Source organism: Oncorhynchus nerka, linkage group LG16 (assembly GCF_034236695.1).
Source record: "Oncorhynchus nerka isolate Pitt River linkage group LG16, Oner_Uvic_2.0, whole genome shotgun sequence".
Classification (NCBI taxonomy): Eukaryota; Metazoa; Chordata; class Actinopteri; order Salmoniformes; family Salmonidae; genus Oncorhynchus; species Oncorhynchus nerka.
The window spans coordinates 14,362,718-14,380,970 of NC_088411.1; the positions used below are offsets into that span (position 1 = coordinate 14,362,718).

Genomic DNA, 18,253 nt, shown 5'->3' on the forward strand with positions numbered 1-18,253 from the left:
TGTGTGTGTGTGTGTGTGTGTGTGTGTGTGTGTGTGTGTGTGTGTGTGTGTGTGTGTGTGTGCGCATGCGTAATGCACCAGGGGTTTAGTCAGGCTCTTTGTCCTCCCCTACAGGTACTGTATGAAGCAACTCCCTCCCTCGGCATGCTGGGAGCTGACAGAGTCACAGAGAGGTCCAGAGCAGTGGTGTGTATTCATGGAGGCCAAGGGAAGCCAGGCTTCCCCAAAGAATTGACCAAGAAAAAAATAAAAAAAACATTCTAAATAATAGAGGCTGAATGTATCTCACCGGAGAAATCATCCGAGTGAACGAAACAGCGTCCCTCTGTCTCAGTATGTGTAGCCATCTATCAAATTCTGTCTGGTCATAAAGAGTATGACATTGTTGTCGCCTGTAGCATTGAATGCAAGGGAAGCAAGCGAGCATTTGGCCTCCCATGATAAATACAATTAAAATAATAATAAACAGCAAATCAGCATTAAGCTAAACTGAGTGAGCTCAGATGTGAATGGTCCTGGCCCACCAAAAAAAGGTTTCAAGGGAAGCAAGCTTGGATTTGGCTTCACACCAATCACATTTCATGAGAAGAAAAAATTTAATTGACCAATTTTTTTGCATCTCGTTGTGTCATTGTCCTCTGGTGGTTAGCTAGCTAAAATCAGCCCTTTTCTAAATTATCCATGGCTGGAGATAGGGATTTGAACTTTTGTTTTTTCTTAATTCTCCGTACTGGCCAATAATTCTAACTCTGATTCTAATCCAACCATAAATTCATACATTGTGCTCCTGGCCTGTGCGGATGGAAGTTCAACATGTAGCTACAGTAGATGCAGTAGGCTAATGTTAACTAACTGGCATGGTGCATAGTATTCATACTTTAAAAAAATATATATATATTTAGCAGACACTCTTATCCAGAGCGACTTACAGGAGCAATTAGGTTGCTCTCCGGTTTTATGATGAAACAAAGGTGTGGTTGAATTTATTCATCCGTAGCACACGCTCCAGCAGGTGTATCTCACTGATCATCCCTAAAGCCAACACCTCATTTGGCCGCCTTTCGTTCCAGTACTCTGCTGCCTGTGACTGGAACGAACTGCAAAAATCGCTGAAGTTGGAGACTTTTATCTCCCTCACCAACTTCAAACATCAGCTATCCGAGCAGCTAACCGATCGCTGCAGCTGTACATAGTCTATTGGTAAATAGCCCACCCATTTTCACCTACCTCATTCCCATACTGTTTTTATACTGTTTTTTTATTTTTTATTTATTTATTTACTTTTCTGCTCTTTTGCACACCAATATCTCTACCTGTACATGACCATCTGATCATTTATCACCCCAGTGTTAATCTGCAAAATTGTATTATTCGCCTACCTCCTCATGCCTTTTGCACACATTGTATATAGACTGCCCATTTTTTTTCTACTGTGTTATTGACTTGTTAATTGTTTACTCCATGTGTAACTCTGTGTTGTCTGTTCACACTGCTATGCTTTATCTTGGCCAGGTCGCAGTTGCAAATGAGAACTTGTTCTCAACTAGCCTACCTGGTTAAATAAAGGTGAAATAAAAAAATTAAAAATTAAAAATTCTGGACACTGTGTCTTCTTATTGTCTCAGCCTTAGGCCTCAAGGAATATGAACTAACAGGTTTTAGAGCAAATAATGCAATTATCACAACATATACAGTACCAGTCAATTATTATTGACACATTCACCAACTCCCCTCTCCGGAGGGCAAAAGTACATTTGTTTTACATTTGAGTTTTTTACAGGTATTTTGTTACTTATACAGTACCAGTCAAAAGTTTGGACACAACAACTCATTCAAGGGTTTTTCTTTATTTTTAATATTTTCTACATTGTAGAACAATAGTGAAGACATCAAAACTCTGAAATAACACATATGGAATCATGCAGTAACCAAAGAAGTGTTTAACAAATATTTAAACACTTTGTTTAACAAATATAGCGTTTAACAAATATTTTATATTTGAGATTCTTCAGAGTAGCCTCCCTTTGCCTTGATGACAGCTTTGCACACTCTTAGCATTCTCTCAACCAGCTTCACCTGGAATGCTTTTCCAACAGTCTTGAAGGAGTTCCCACATATGCTGAGCACTTGTTGGCTGCTTTCCTTTACTCTGCGGTCCTACTCATCGAAAACCATCTCAATCGGGTTGAGGTCGGGTGATTGTGGAGGCCAGGTCATCTGATGCAGCACTCCATCACTCTCCTTCTTGGTCAAATAGCCCTTAAACAGCCTGGAGGTGTGTTGGGTCATTGTCCTGTTAAAAAAACAAATGATAGTCCCACTAAGCTCCAACCAGATGGGATGGGAACCACAGATGCAGAGATCATCCGTTCACTTAATCTGCATCGGTTGGAACCAAAAATCCCACATTTGGACTCATCAGACCAAAGGACAGATTTCCACCGGTCTAATGTCCATTGCTCGTGTTTCTTGGCCCAAGAAAGTCTCTTCTTCTTATTGGTGTCCTTTAAAAGTGGTTTATTTGCAGCAATTGGACCATGAAGGCCTGATTCACTGAAACTGGAAACACTTATCTCCCTCACCAGCTTTAAGCACCAGCTGTCAGAGCAGCTCACAGATCACTGCACCTGTACATAGCCCATCTATAAATAGCCCAAACAATTACCTCATCCCCTACTGTATTTATTTATTTTGCTCCCTTGCACCCCAGTATTTATACTTTGCACATTCACCTACTGCCAGGTCGCAGTTGTAAATGAGAACTTGTTCTCAACTTGCCTACCTGGTTAAACAAAGGTAAAATAAAATAAATAAAATATATTCACGAAGTCTCCTCTGAACAGTTGATGTTGAGATGTGTCTGTTACTTGTACTCTGTGAAGCATTTATTTGGGCTACAATTTCTGTGGCTGTTAACTATAATGAATTTATCCTCTGCAGCAGAGGTAACTCTGGGTCTGCCTTTCCTGTGGCGGTCCTCATGAGCACTTGATGGTTTTTGCGACTGCACTTGAAGAAACTTTCAAAGTTCTTGAAATGTTTCGCATTGACTGACCTTCATGTCTTAAAGTAATGATGGACTGTCATTTCTCTTTGCTTATTTGAGCTGTTCTTGCCATAATATGGACTTGGTCTTTTACCAAATAGGGCTATCTTCTGTATACCAACCCTACCTTGTGACAATGCAACTAATTGGCTCAAACGCATTAAGGCGGAAAGAAATTCCACAAATTAACATTTAACAAATGCATTCCAGGTGACTACCTCATGAAGCTGGTTGAGAGAATGCCAAGAGTGTGGCTACTTTGAAGAATCTCAAATATAAAATATATTTTGATTAACACTTTTTTGGTTACTACACGATTCCATTTGTGTTATTTCATAGTTTTGATGTCTTCACTATTATTCTACAATGCAGAAAATAGTTCTAATAAAGAAAAACCCTTGAATGACTAGGTGTGTCCAAACTTTTGACTGGTGCTGTAGGTTGTAATATGGCTTTTTACTGTCGGCCTGGCCTCCCCGATGATTTTACCCACGCAGCGCAACTGGTTAAGAGGTCAGGAAGAAAACAAAGCCAACGTAGAACCTCTAGTGTCATTGAGCCCAGTCCTAGGGCTCTATTCAGTCTGTATCGCTGAAGCGTTATAGATTGCGCAATATAAATGTAAAGGTCATTTCAGATTGAGCCGACCTACGCAGCGTTTACAGTGATGCAGTCTCCCCCAACGAGGCAACATTGCCTTTACATTTCTATCACGCTGTAACGGTTCAGTGGTCTAAAGTACTTTAAGTAAAAATTCTTTAAAGTACTTAAGTAGTTTTTTGGGGTATGTGTAATTTACTATTTATTATATATATAATACAATTCAAGGAAACGTACCGTATTATATAGAGGCATGATTGCATGGAACGCCCTTCCATCTCGTATAGAGAAAGTGAACAGCAAACCTGGTTTCAAAAAACAAATAAAGCAACAGCTCGCGGCACAATGCCTCTCCCCCATGTGACCTACTTGTTGTGTGTATGTACTGACAGGTATGTGTAACTGATAGATGCACAGACACTACACGTGAATGTTTTTAAATGTATGTAAATTGTAAAGTTTTTTGTTTGTAACGTCTTTTCCGTTATTTGGCGGACCCCAGCAACATAAGCTGTCGCCATTGGCGTAGGCTAATGGGGATCCTACTAAATCACATCAAAATCAAATAATTCAAAAAAAAAAAACGATGTACTTTTTACTCCATACATTTTCCCTTACACCCAAAAGCACTTGTTACATTTCAAATGCTTAGCAAAACAGGAAAAGGGTCCTCAAATTCATGCACTTATCAAGAGAACATCCCTAGTCATCCCTACTGCCTCTGATCTGATTAGTTTGTCATTTATATCTGAGTGCTGGAGCGTGCCACTGGCTTTCTGTAAATGTTCAAAACAAGAAAATCATGTCGTAGGGTTTGCTTAATATAAAGAATGTAAAATGATTTATACTTTTACTTTTGATACTTAAGTATATTTCATGAATTACATTTACTTTTGATACTTAAGTATATTTAAAAGCAAATTATTTTAGACTTTTAACCAAGTAGGATTTTGCTGGGTGACTTTCCCTTTAACTTGAATCATTTTCTATTAAGGTATCCTTCCTTTTACTCAAGTATGACAAGTGGGCACTTTTTCCACCACTGGTAACGCTGAACTTTAGCGATACGGTTTGAATAGAGCCATTAGTGTTTTAATGATCTTTCAGGATGACATGTAACCAGCCCAATGTTCCATTCACAGACAAGTCCTTAACTGCTCCACACACACTTAGATCCTGCGCCAGAAGACATTAAAACAGAGGAGTGTCTTGCCAGAGGTGGAATGGAGAGGAGCCACACCTAGGCGTGGTAGGTGTCACTTTCTCACACTCTCACACACATACATACATACATATGTACAGCCAACACCCCTAAGGAATCCACACAAACACAGAGAAACAATCTATGAGAGAACTGTCCTGGTACGGAGTGTGTTCTATACTGTTTTTTGCTTGGCCCATGTATCGTTGTGTTTGTTTTTATAGCTGAGCTGTTTTGACGGTCAGTCAAAAGGTCTGGTAACCTCCCAGGACATCACATCCAGTATTTCCTGTTTCCCATGCATCTTTATATCAAATAAATGAATTATTAATGTATTAATTGCATCTAATAATGTGTCATTTGCATCTTCACATTATGGATATCTATGAAGTGAATAGGGATTGTGTGTGTATGTGCGTGCATATGTGACTCCCAAGTCCAAGTATCTGCATATCCTTTATCATTTTTGGGTCCTCAGTTCAAACAATGTTTGAGGATCCTAATAAAGTTAGGAGGCCTCTCCCGCCTACGGTATTTACAGTTCCGCTGCTGGGCATTTCCACTGACAAGTTTTCATATGGACACCAACAACAAAAGCATTGCGCACCCTGAGGGTGTGTGTGTGTGACTTGAGGGGTGTGTGATGGAGGGGTGGCCTCTAAGCAGCTCTCCCAACCTCATATAAACCAATGCACACACACACACACCCACCCACATCCAAAAGTTCTCACACACTCTACCGCCGAGTACAGAACACGCAGAGATGGATCTTCTGAAAGGATCAGGGAAACAGGTGGATGCGGTCATCGACAAAGCAGGTGAGAAAAAGGCATCTATAAGATAAATTGATAATGGTGTTTGTTTACATGGTTGAATGATGGGGGACATTCATGTGGAGAATTAATCGTTTAAAACCAAACACACAGCAAAAATGATGTTTAAATGCAGTAATATACAGTTTTGCTTTGGTTTGAGTGTTCATTGTTGTGTTATCAGCCTTCAAAATGTTCAATCTGGACTTTGGTATTTTAAGCGCATCTGCAGTTGATGAGCCAACAACATTCTTAAACCAAATCTGTACTTTATGGCACTGCTCATGTTTCAAAATGTTCAGTTGGATTTGTCTAGATTTAAAAGTGTGGGAGCTCATTTCGATCAAAATAAACAAAGATTCTGTGGCATCACATCATGAGTTCCAGCTGATACATTCTCCCTAACGAGACATACGATTTAATTCCATCAAATGTCTCGTCATGTCGAGACAGAAGGTGCATGTTTGACAGCCCCCCCTCTTCTCTCTCTCCCTCTGTCTAGCTGGTGTGGTGAAGGGGAAGGTGGGAGATATGATCGGAGGAGGAACGAAGGAACCGAAGAAAGATCAAGGTGATCTGTCTATTCTGAGTTACAATGCTAACACGGTCATGTAGCCTCACCTGTATGGGTCTCGATCAGGGATGTCAAACGAAAGTAACTCAGTATACTTTCAAATAACTAAAACCAAATCCCAACTGTGTGGAAATTATAATAGACCCACATAGTTTCTTGACTGTGTCCAGCTCACTAATAATCACAGAAATGAAAGCTAGACAGTAAGGGACCATCGAAAATTCCAAAAACAATGGATAGAGGGACAATTTTTTGCTAATTTTGATGGCGAGGAAATATAACTAATGTTCAGTATGACCCTCCGGACCTCGTTGAAGACAGAATGCGGCCCCCGGGGAAAAATGAGTTTGACACCGCTGATCTAGACACACACCCACAATGTCAACTCTATTCATTGAATTCCTATCTACAACATTCAGTATGTTGCAGCCTCCTAAATGCGACCCAGGTGTAAGATGTATAATGATTCTGTTGGGAGTCCGATGTCTTTGTATGCATTGGTGAAATGGTGACTGATGATGTGGTTGTTTCTCCAGGTATTGGTGAAATGGTGACTGATGATGTGGTTGTTTCTCCAGGTATTGGTGAAATGGTGACTGATGATGTGGTTGTTTCTCCAGGTATTGGTGAAATGGTGACTGATGATGTGGTTGTTTCTCCAGGTATTGGTGAAATGGTGACTGATGCGGTGAAAGGGGTAGCAGCCAATGCAGCCAAGGACAGTGCTGCAGACAAGGCCAAGTCTTTCGGAAAGAGCCTTTTGAAATAATCCCCCGACCTGGACTATACCATGTCCCCACTCCATCCCTACATTGACTCTACCATCTCTCCACTCACCCCTGAAGAGTTCTCTGGATACCTCAACCACAAACCTTCCTTCCCCTCAACCAACCCCACACTGTACTGTAACTGAGATCTGTATAAAGTTAATAGGACATGAATAAACATGAATAAAACACCTATCTTTCAGACAGTCTCTTGTCTGTCTGTACCTCACATACTGCGCGTATACATCACAGTCAAGCCACACTTGTGTTTTTGTCATAATTTTATTGGTTTTCAACAACAAAAAAGGAAATACACATTTCCCAAAGCAATTTCCATTTGCGGGCATGAACGGGTTATTGGAGAAGTAAAAGGAGAACGTTTGTTCCATTGAGTATCTCTACTCTCGCTCAGGGTGGGGTGGGGTGGGGGGTTTGGAGGAGGGTCAGATTGGACAAGACAGGAGCAGTAGGCAGGGAAGGTTGGGGGGCTCGTGGGGGGACTGATGTAGTGGAGAAGGGTGTAGAACTTTACTAACAACCAAACACAGTAGAACCCAGTGTTCCTCAGCACAGAACGCTAACCATAACCCCTGACCTCTAACCCTGAGCCCGGGGCCCGTATCAACAAAGCGTCTCAGAGTTGAAAATTGGTCATAAGTGCTGAGAATAGAGATATTTCACTCCTACTATTATGTGTGAAAATAAAAGCTATGCATGAAGCCTCTTTCGTCATAAGAGTCACACCTAGTTGACAGATAATTAGGACACCTCATGAGCTGTCCTAACCACTTAAGAGTTACCAGCAGGTGTCTTGATAACAGACAAATGCAGCCAGTCAGTGGTTCCTGTGTCATTTGCAATAGCTTTTGAGTTTTTAAAAGAACATTTTGATATTTCATCAATTCCTAAATAATCTAGACCTACAATCAACAGTATCTCTTGCCCTTTTGACAATGATTTCACATCATATGCCTAAATATATATAACCACTACGCTAATGAATAAACACATTTTCCTTTTGATTATTTAATGACCTACATCAAGTTATCCATTTGGAACGCACCCTCACATAGTTAAAAAATATGTCTAAATTGGGCAACCCTATAAATTGTGCAACTGTAGGCATCTAGTGCTTATGCAACCTTTGATTGTGTTCAATGAAAATGACAGACCTTTCAAACATTATGGGCAAGTGACTTGATGCCTACTGTGCCAAAGCGATTTAGAGTTGTTAAACAGGAGTGACAATGTGTGTGTTGCTATAACGGTAATATTGTCAAAATAAAGCTTTTGACAACCATAAAAATTTGATTACAGTATTTATTTTATGCATGCCAACATATTGGGCAATTATTAAAAATAAGCAAAGTGATCGTGTCAGGATGAAAATGATATCAAACGTTTTACCATTACAACATTTGATGTACGTGTGTGCTCTATAGAGTTCACAGCTGCCAATGCCTCATCGTGATTGGTTATTCCCCCATCATTTACAACAATGGCAATGAGCGTCATCACTATCTTTCCTTTGCAGAACCTCAAAACGTCGTGATAAAAGTTTTAGGAGGTGATTTTACTCCTGGCTCAGAGTTTGTCTGAGCAGTGCCTTTTTGTTAGTTTGTATTGTACCCCCTTTTTCTCCCCAATTTCGATCTTGTCTCCTCGCTGAAACTCCCCAATGGACTCAGGAGAGGTGAAGGTCGAGTCGGAAACATGAAGGCCGAAACATAAACCTGCCAAACCGCACTCTTAACACCCACCCGCTTAACCCAGAAGCCAGCTGCACCACTGTGTTGGCAGAAACACTGTTCAAACACTGTTCAAACACTGTTCACTGCAAGCACCCAGCCCGCAATAAGGAGTCGCTAGAGCGCGAGCGCAATCAAAGCCCCCCCGGCCAAGCCCTCCCCTAACCCGGATGACGCTGGTCCAATTGTGCGCCGCCCTATGGGACTCCCGGTCATGGCCGGTTGTGACACAGCCTGGGATCGAACCCAGCTTTGTAGTGACGCCTCAAGCTGTGCCTTAGACCTCTGCACCACTCGGGAGGCCCATCTGAGCAGTGTCTTAAACTTATTCTGATTTTTTTTGTGTCTTAAAACAGGTTATAACAGGATTCCTAGGACCTTTTCTGAGATGCTTTGTGGATACGGGCCCTGACCTCTAACCTCTGGGAGGAAAACTGAGGAACACATATGATGTCATCTTTTAAACTATTTCCCTTAAAAAAAAAGTATAAGTCTAAAGTTAACATTAAATCGATTTCCTTTTCTAAAGAACAGTATAGGGGTGTATGTGCATCTCTTCAGGTCAGAGCTCCGTCAGAGCTAAGGCATCTCCAGTGCTGTGGTCTGAAACCATGGCAACACCAGGGTCAAACAAGACAAAAAGACAGACATTGAACTCAGATAGTAACGGGGGGGGGGGTGTCTTGAATCTCTCTCAGCATAGCTTGCTTCCTGCTACAACCTGCTCCTTTCACAATACACAAATAACTGAACGACAATACTGAAACAAAACGATACAGAAATACTGAGTTACCGTCATGATAATGAGATACGGCGAGGTCATGGGACACAGAACACAGTAGTTTCAGTGTGTGTGTATGCATGTATGTCTGTGTGCGTGCGTACGTACGAAGGGGAGGCGGGGATCTCTAATGTAAATGTTCAAATGTTCTAAAGGCTGATTGGGCGATGGGGAAGCGGTAGAACCAATAGCAGGGCAGTATGGGTGGGGTCTGACTTTGATAGGGTGATTATGTGACGGTGATGCCGGCCTCGTTGTAGACCTTGAACACCTTCTCGATGGCGTTGACGTACGCAGCCGTCCGCAGGTCCAGACCCAGGTTGTACTTACTGGCCGTACGCATGATTTGCTGCAGGGGGACAAAAACACACAAACACTAGTTAGATACCAGTTACACTGGCAAAACCAGTCACACACACTGACACAAACATACACAGACACATGGTGGTGTGATTGAGAGGTGCCCCGGGCCAGGGCGGGGGCATTGTCATTATCACAGTCTGTCTCATAGAGAACATATGATTAAATTCTAGGATCTGACTCATCGGCACTAACCTCACCAACACACGCAAACACACACGCACACAGACACACACGTGTATGCACGCTCACACTCTTACCCTGGCAGATCTCTCCATGGTGTAGGCCAGGCCAGAGTGAACAATGTCCTTCTCAGAAGCACCCTGGAGTGGAGAGAGGAAGGAAATATGTGTTATCAAACTGCCAACACATTACATAATTTCCATACCACATAGGTTGTGTGTGTGTGTGTGTGTGCTCACAGCGACTCTGGCCTGGAAGTCAGCGGTGGGGACAATGGGGATTGGTCCTCCCTGCTTTCCAAACTTCCTCTCCAAACTCTCCTGAACGGACACTGACAGAGAGAGAAAGCGAGGGATAGAGAGGGAAATAGTTAGACGGCAATGTAGCAATGTAACCTGATCATTGGCAACCATCGTATTTTCAAGTATATCCAATCGATCAACATTCATCCCTGAAGTTTCCTCTGGGTTCACTCACACATTTCAGATATCGTTTTCATTCAGTTGAGACCTCAACGTCAGAAAGGCGTATCTGTCTATCTGGCACGTCACCTTAACCTCCGTTATATACGGGAGTGACCAACGGAAAGATCGCCAGTTACACTTGTTTTGAGGTCATCTTTTCAGTTGTCCTTAGAACTCGTAAAAAACGGAAACAATTTCCAAGAGAGGACACAGTACTGTATCTCCTGCTACACCGAGGTTGTTAAAGGAAGAGGAAAAGGCTTCAGAACTGAACGAACACAGATCTTCTACAGACAGGGAGACGAGATCAGAAAGTGAATGAGTACAGATTAAATACTTCCAATATTAGTCAAGGAAATACAGGGCCCTGCTCCTAATATTTAACCTGGCTATTTTGTGAAAGAGAATATGTTGTTAATGAGTGACCTAGATAATACATACATTAACATTCATCTTTATTACAGGTGGTAGTAAACAAACAGTCAAAGGAAATCTAGTTGCCACATCTAGAAATGGCAGAGGTAAAACAACCGAACATATTGCCCCCCCTCATCCCCTATCCTGAGGGGATGACAGATAAAAAATACATTTTGCAGGGAAATCCTGAGACTTTATATCGTGATGAAAGAAAACAGGCTCCATGCAACCTCATTTTCTACACAACAAATGGTTCTACATGGGAAGAGGAAATACTGAAACACTATCCTGAGGGAAAACAGTGGGGAAAAATTCAAGATGGCAAACAACTGAAAACGAAGGCAGGCACTATAAATGTGTATGATACGGGGACAATCATGGTGCAGGGTAAAAGTGAGACGCTAATGATATTCCCAAATTATTTCCCAGCCTTGAGAGAGAGAGTGAGAAAGAGTGTCGAGAGCAAGCGTGTCGAGGCGAGTGAGCGTGTCGAGGAGAAAATGGCAGAGCTAGACATTGAGGAAAGAGGAGAGCAGAGGAAAAGAGAGAGCGAGGACATAAAAGAGGAAGACATAAAACAGGAAGCCATAAAGGTGGAAATAAAGGAAGAGGTGGAAGGAGGTAACGGGAAGCACTAAACATTCCAGGGCAGATCAGAAGAGAAACATTATTTTACGGGATGTATAATTTGATGAACAGTTATGCTATAGCCTGCTGTTCCTCTCACCGTATTTCATGTATTTCTTATCTGTTGTATCTTTTACCTTTTAATGTTTGTGTTTTTTATTGAGCTTGTATGAAAAATGCATTCAAAAGTGCTCACCATCATCATTATCTTGCTTTGGTTATAGTTTATCACTTTCCCAATGATAAAGGTGCTTAAAGCAAAAAGGTGGTGGTCCCTGTGAATTTCCCCAGCAATATGTGTTTCATTTTGTTTCAAAATGTGTGTTCTAAAATGTATCATGATTTTTTAAATGCACTTCTAATAAAGTCAGGATGTACTATATATTGGGGCGGCAGGTAGCCTAGTGGTTAGAGTGTTGGGCAGGTAACCGAAAGGTTGCTAGATTAAATCCCTGGTAAACAAGGTAAATATCTGTCATTCTGCCCATGAACAAAGCAGTTAACCCATTGTTCCTAGACCGTCATTGTAAATAAGAATTTGTTTTTAACTGACTTGCCTATTTAATAAATAAATAAATACAAAATATATAGGTGGTAGTGGGAATCTCTCTTGTATTGGAAGGTGAGAAGGTGGCTGTGTGGGTCAGAGGTAAGAGGTCAGGACTTACTGAGGAGATGGTAGTTGGAGTCTCTCTCGTATTTGAAGGTGAGACGTCCATAGCTGACATGGTTCAGGTTCTTGAGCCACTCAAAGTAGGACACTGTCACACCACCGGCATTCAGGTACATGTCCTGGGGGAGGGAGAAACACACACAGGAGGGTAAACAGATAAATGTCTCTGTCTGGGATTGTTGAGTGAGTCTTCAGCTTCTTGATTGGTTAATAAGAGAACTGCAGACACTGTGAATGTGTGCATGACGGCCTTAACATGCAAATGTGTGTTTTATTCGTGTGTGTGTGTTCTTACAGGGATGACCATGACTTTGTTCTCTAGGAAGATCTTGTCAGCGTCGGGTGTGGTTGGGCCGTTGGCTCCCTCAGCAATGATCTAGAACAAACAACAACACTGGCTAGAGCAGAGGACTGTGGGTAGTGTAGTTTAAACTTGAGAGGAAAATATAGGGTATTGTGCATAGTGTAGTTTAGATAGGGGTGTTGTCTGTAATGTAGTACCTTGGCCTTGATTCTGTGGGCGTTGTTGCGTGTGAGCTGCTTCTCGCTGGCGGCAGGGATCAGGATGTGACACTGCGCTTCCAGGAGGCTGCCCTCGTATGGCTGAGCCCCGGGGAAACCTACGATCGTACCATGTTGCTGCGCACAGACATGCAAAGACACAGGTAAGTATGAGAGAGAGAGGAAGTCTTTGGCCAGCTCAAATTCAGAGCAAGAGAGGGAGGAAGAGAGAGGAGGGGGGGGTAAACAGAAAGAAGAAGAGAGAGAGAGAATGCAGGAGAGTAAGAGAGTATTTTTACCAGTTTGTAGTCCTCCAGCTGCTTGGGGTCAATGCCCTCTGGGTTGTAGATGCTGCCGTCATACTCAGCGATGCCCACACACTTAGCACCGTACCTGTGGAGGTACCGCATGGAGTGGAGACCCACATTACCAAAGCCCTAATGGTGACAGAAAGGGAGAGAAATCATTATGTAGTCATCACTACCACCACCTGCGCAGAAACACCCGACCAGGCCTGATCTCAGCTCCACTACATACACATGACACAAGTGCCCCCATGTGGCCCCCCTCTGTCACTGCAGAAGCCACAGCCACAGATTACTAGCTAATGAACTGAAACAGCAAATAAGCAGAGCGAGAGGACGGAAACCAGGTAATATCAAATATTATCCAAACCTGGTACAACTGGGAAATGTGGCTTTAACTATGACGAGTATATAACGCTGCTATAAGCCCTGCACAATAGATACTGTAGTTGAGAGGCGTGTGTGTCCACAGCAGCAGTGGCCGACGTCTATAAATACTCAGAGATCAGCTCCTTTCCTCCGTTTATCCCTCCATTATCCTCACTTCCGTTTTTCTCAGTTATCCTCTCCTTTGTTGCAGTATAAATCTGACCACTCCTTTCCTCAACTCTCTCTGTCATCTGCTAGATACATGATGACATTACAGATCTGCGTACTCACTAAATCTCCAAGAAAATCTAATCACACACACACACAAGATAGGCAGGGCACAGGGTGAGCTCTCTCCACCTCACCCCTCTCCCTGCAACCACTACACACAAACAGACATTCCTCACCTCCAACCTCTCTCTGTTTAGTCAGTCAGTCTGTACATCAGGCACCAAGGTGAGATGCGAGTATATCAACAGATCTCTACTGCTGTTGCCATTAACCTTCATCCTAACTTAATCGGTAGTACATTCACCCTTACACTGAGTGACCTACACACAAACACATACCTTGTCGTACACTCTCCGCAGCTCATTACAGGGAAAGGGTGATAATTATAGACAGGCTTCCAGGAAAGAGGACAAGGCCATGGGGCCTGCAAGTGTGTGTGTGTGCGTCTGCGTGTGTACAGTCAGGGCTTCTTCATGTGTCGCTCCGAAAGATATAAACACCTCTCTGGGAAGAAGAAGGGCGGGGGTGTATGCTTCATGATTAACCACTCATGGTGTAATCATAACAACACACCGGAACTCAAGTCCTTCTGCACACCCGACCTAGAATTCCTTAAAATCAAATGCCAGAATTCTTAAGGAACTTCACTGGAACCATATATTCTGAGGCTGCATTTATTGTAGCTGGGATTTTAACGAAGCTAATTTGAGAACAAGGCTACCTAAATTCTATCAGCATATTGATTGCAGCACTCAATGCGGGCAATACACTCGATCACTGCTACTCTAACATCCGCGATGCATACAAGGCCCTCCCCTGCCCTCCCTTTTGGCAAATCCGACCATGACTCCATCTTGCTCCTACCGTCTTTATAGGCAGAAACTCAAACAGAATGTACCCATGACGAGAACCATTCAACGCTGGTCTGACCAATCATAATCCACGCTTCAATTGTTTTGATCACGCGGGCTGGGATATGTTCCGGGCAGCCTCAGAGAATAACATTGATCTATAAGCTGACACGGTGAGTGAGTTTATAAGGAAGTGCATTGGAGATGTTGTACCCATTGTGACTATTAAAACCTACCCTAACCAGAAACCATGGATGGATGGCGGCATTTGCACAAAACTGAAAGCGTGAACCACCACATTTAACCATGGAAAGAGGTATTGGAATATGGCTGATTATAAACAGTGTAGTTATTCCCTCCGCAAGGCAATCAAACAAGCGAAATGTCGGTATAGGGACGAAGTGGAGTCACAATTCAACGGCTCAGACACAAGACGTTTGTGGCAGGGTCTACAGGAAATGACGGACAACAAAAAGAAAACCAGTCATGTCACGGACACCATCATCTCGCTTCCAGATAAACTAAACACCCTCTTCGCCCGCTTTGAGGATAATACAGTGCCATCGTCACGGCCCGCTAACAAGGAATGCCCCCCCCCCCTCTCTCCGTGGCCGACGTGAGTAAGACATTTAAATGTGTTAACCCTCGCAAGGCTGCTGGCCCAGACGACATCCCTAGCCGCGTCCTCAGAGCATGTGCCGACCAGCTGCCTGCTGTGGTTACGGACATATTCAATATTCTCCCTATCCCAGTCTGCTTTCCCCACATGCTTCAAGATGGCCTCAATGGTTCCTGTCCCCAAGAAGGCAAAGATAACTGAACTAAATGCCTAAATCCCCGTAGCACTCATTTCTGTCATTATGAAGTGCTATGAGAGACTAGTCAAGGATCATATCACCTCCACCGTACCTGCCACCCTAGACCCACTTCAGTTTGCAAACCGCCCCAACAGGTACACAGACGATGCAATCACCATCACACTGCCCTATCACATCTGGACAAGAGGAATACCTACAGTTGAAGTCGGAAGATTACATACACCTTAGCTAAATACATTTAAACTCAGTTTTTTAAATTCCTGACATTTAATCCTAGTAAAAATTCTTAGTTCAGTTAGGATCACCACTTTATTTTAAGAATGCGAAATGTCAGAATAATAATAGAGAGAATGATTTATTTCAGCTTGTATTTCTTTCATCACATCCCCAGTGGGTCAGACGTTTACATACACTCAATTAGTATTTGGTAGCATTGTCTTTAAAATGTTTAACTTGGAAGACCCATTTGTGACCAAGCTTTAACTTCCTGAATGATGTCTTGAGATGTTGCTTCAATATATCCACATACTTTATCTCCCTCATGATGCCATCTATTTTGTGAAGTGCACCAGTCTCTCCTGCAGCAAAGCAACCCCACAACATGATGCTGCCATCCCTGTGCTTCACAGTTGGGATAGTGTTCTTCGGCTTGCAAGCCTCCCCCTTTTTCCTCCAAACATAATGATGGTCATTATGGCCAAACTGTTCTATTTTTGTTTCACCAGACCAGAGGACATTCCTCCAAAAAGTGCAATCTTTGTCCCCATGTGCAGTTGCAAACCGTAGTCTGGCTTTTAATGGCAGTTTTGGAGCAGTGGCTTCTTCCTTGCTGAGGGGCCTTTCAGGTTATGTCGATAAAGGACTCGTTTTACTGTGGATATAGATACTTTTGTCCCGGTTTCCTCCAGCATCTTCACAAGGTCCTTTGCTGTTGTTCTGTGATTGATCTGCACTTTTTGCACCAAAGTACTGTCACGGCCTGGCCATAGAGGCTTTTATTCACTATTTTGGTTAGGCCAGGGTGTGACTAGAGTGGGCATTCTAGTTTCTTTATTTATATGTTTTCTATTTCTTTGTGTTTGGCCGGGTGTGGTACTCAATCAGAGGCAGCTGTCTATCGTTGTCTCTGATTGGGAATTATACTTAGGCAGCCTTTTTCCCTTTTGCATTTGTGGGTAGTTATCTTTGTTAGTGGCACTATTGCCCAAGTTAAGCTTCACGGTCGTTTCCCTGTTTTGTTGGCGACATTCATTTAAAATAAAGAGAAATGTACGCTCATCACGCTGCGCTTTGGTCCATTCCTTTCGACGAACGTGACAGAACTACCCACCACAAAGGGACCAAGCAGCGTGGAGAAAGGGACTCACGGACTTCGGAGGAAATCCTGGACAGTAAAGGACCCTGGAGGCAGGCTGGGGAATATCGCAGTCCAAAGTAGGAATTAAAGGCAGCGAAGGAGGAGCGACGACGGTATGAGGAGGCAAGTCATCGAAGCAGGCATGAGAGGCAGCCCCAAAAATGTCGGGGGGCACAAGGGGAGATTGGCGGAGTCAGGTTATAGACCTGAGTCAACTCCCCGTGCTTACCGCGGAGAGCGAGTGACCGGGCAGGCACCGTGTTATGTGGTAAAGTGCGCAGTGTCTCCGGTGCACATGCAAAGCCCGGTGCGCTCGGAGCCAGCTCTCCGCAAGTGCCACGCTAGAGTGGGCATCCAGCCAGGCCGGATTGTGCCAGCTCAGCGCTATTGGTCTCTGTTGCGCTGTTTTGGCCCAGGGTATCCTGCACCGGCTCTGCGCACTGTGTCTCCGGTGCGCAGTGACTGCTCAGTGCGTCCTACACCTGCTCTACGCCCATGCCGGGCTAAAGTGGGCATTTAGCCAAGAGGAGAGGTGCAAGTGTTAAGCACCAGAACTCCAGTGCTCCCCCACAGCCCGGTTTGACCTGTGCCTGCGCTTTGGAGGTGCCGGGCTAAAGTGGACATTCAGCCTGGTTCATCCTGTGCCTCCTCCAAGGACCAGGCCTCCAGTAGGTCTCTTCAGCCTGGTGAGTCCTGTGCCTGCTCAACGGGCCAGTCCGGAGCCTCCAGCGAGGGTCCCCAGTCCGGGGCCTCCAACGACGGTCCCCAGTCCGGAGTCGGCAGAGAGGGCCTCCAGTCCGGGGCCCGCAACAAGGGTCCCCAGTCCGGGGTCGGCGGCGAGGTTCCCCACACCAGAGGCGCCACCAAAGTGGGGGGAGCCAGAGGCGGAGAGGGGTCTACATCCCGCACCAGAGCCGCCGCCGTAAGGGATATCCACTCGGACCCTCCCCTTTAGATCCGGTTTTGCGGCCGGGGGGAGGGTGGTATCGTCACGCCCTAGACATAGAGAGGCTTTTTTTTCTATTTCTTTGTGTTTGGCCGGGTGTGGTTCTCAATCGTTGTCTCTGATTGGGAATCATACTTAGGCAGCCTTTTTTCCTTTCGCAATGTGGGTAGTTATCTTTGCTAGTGGCCCAAGTTAAGCTTCACGGTCATTTCCCTGTTTTGCTGGCGACATTCATTTAAAATAAAGAGAAATGTACGCTCATCACGCTGCGCTTTGGTCCAATCCTTTCGGCGAACGTGACAAGTACGTTCATCTCTAGCAGACAGAACGCGTCTCCTTCCTGAGCGCTATCACGGCTGCGTGGTCCCATGGTGTTTATACTTGCGTACTATTGTTTGTACAGATTAACGTGGTACCTTCAGGCGTTTGGAAATTCCTCCCAAGGATGAACCAGAATTGTGGAGGTCTACAATTTCTTTTTTGAGGTCTTGGCTGATTTCTTTTGATTTTCCCATGATGTCAAACAAAGAGGCACTGAGTTTGAAGGTAGGCCTTGAAATACATCCACAGGTACACCTCCAATTGACTCAAATGATGTCAATTAGCTCATCAGAAGCTTCTA

General features: G+C 43.8%; 1 protein-coding gene across 1 annotated transcript in view; it reads right to left on the reverse strand.

The window, feature by feature from the left end:
* Nucleotides 1-7,263: 7,263 nt before the first annotated feature.
* Nucleotides 7,264-18,253, reverse strand: part of LOC115144084 (glutamate dehydrogenase, mitochondrial) — a 40,909-nt gene continuing 29,919 nt past the window's right edge. Inside the window, exons 7-13 of the mRNA XM_029684783.2 lie at nucleotides 13,054-13,191; nucleotides 12,755-12,892; nucleotides 12,549-12,629; nucleotides 12,249-12,372; nucleotides 10,312-10,403; nucleotides 10,150-10,212; nucleotides 7,264-9,878 (exon numbers count right to left, since the gene is read on the reverse strand). Coding sequence (XP_029540643.1) covers nucleotides 9,759-9,878; nucleotides 10,150-10,212; nucleotides 10,312-10,403; nucleotides 12,249-12,372; nucleotides 12,549-12,629; nucleotides 12,755-12,892; nucleotides 13,054-13,191 — 756 coding nt within the window. The 3' untranslated portion in view covers nucleotides 7,264-9,758. The remainder of the gene's footprint in view (nucleotides 9,879-10,149; nucleotides 10,213-10,311; nucleotides 10,404-12,248; nucleotides 12,373-12,548; nucleotides 12,630-12,754; nucleotides 12,893-13,053; nucleotides 13,192-18,253) is intronic.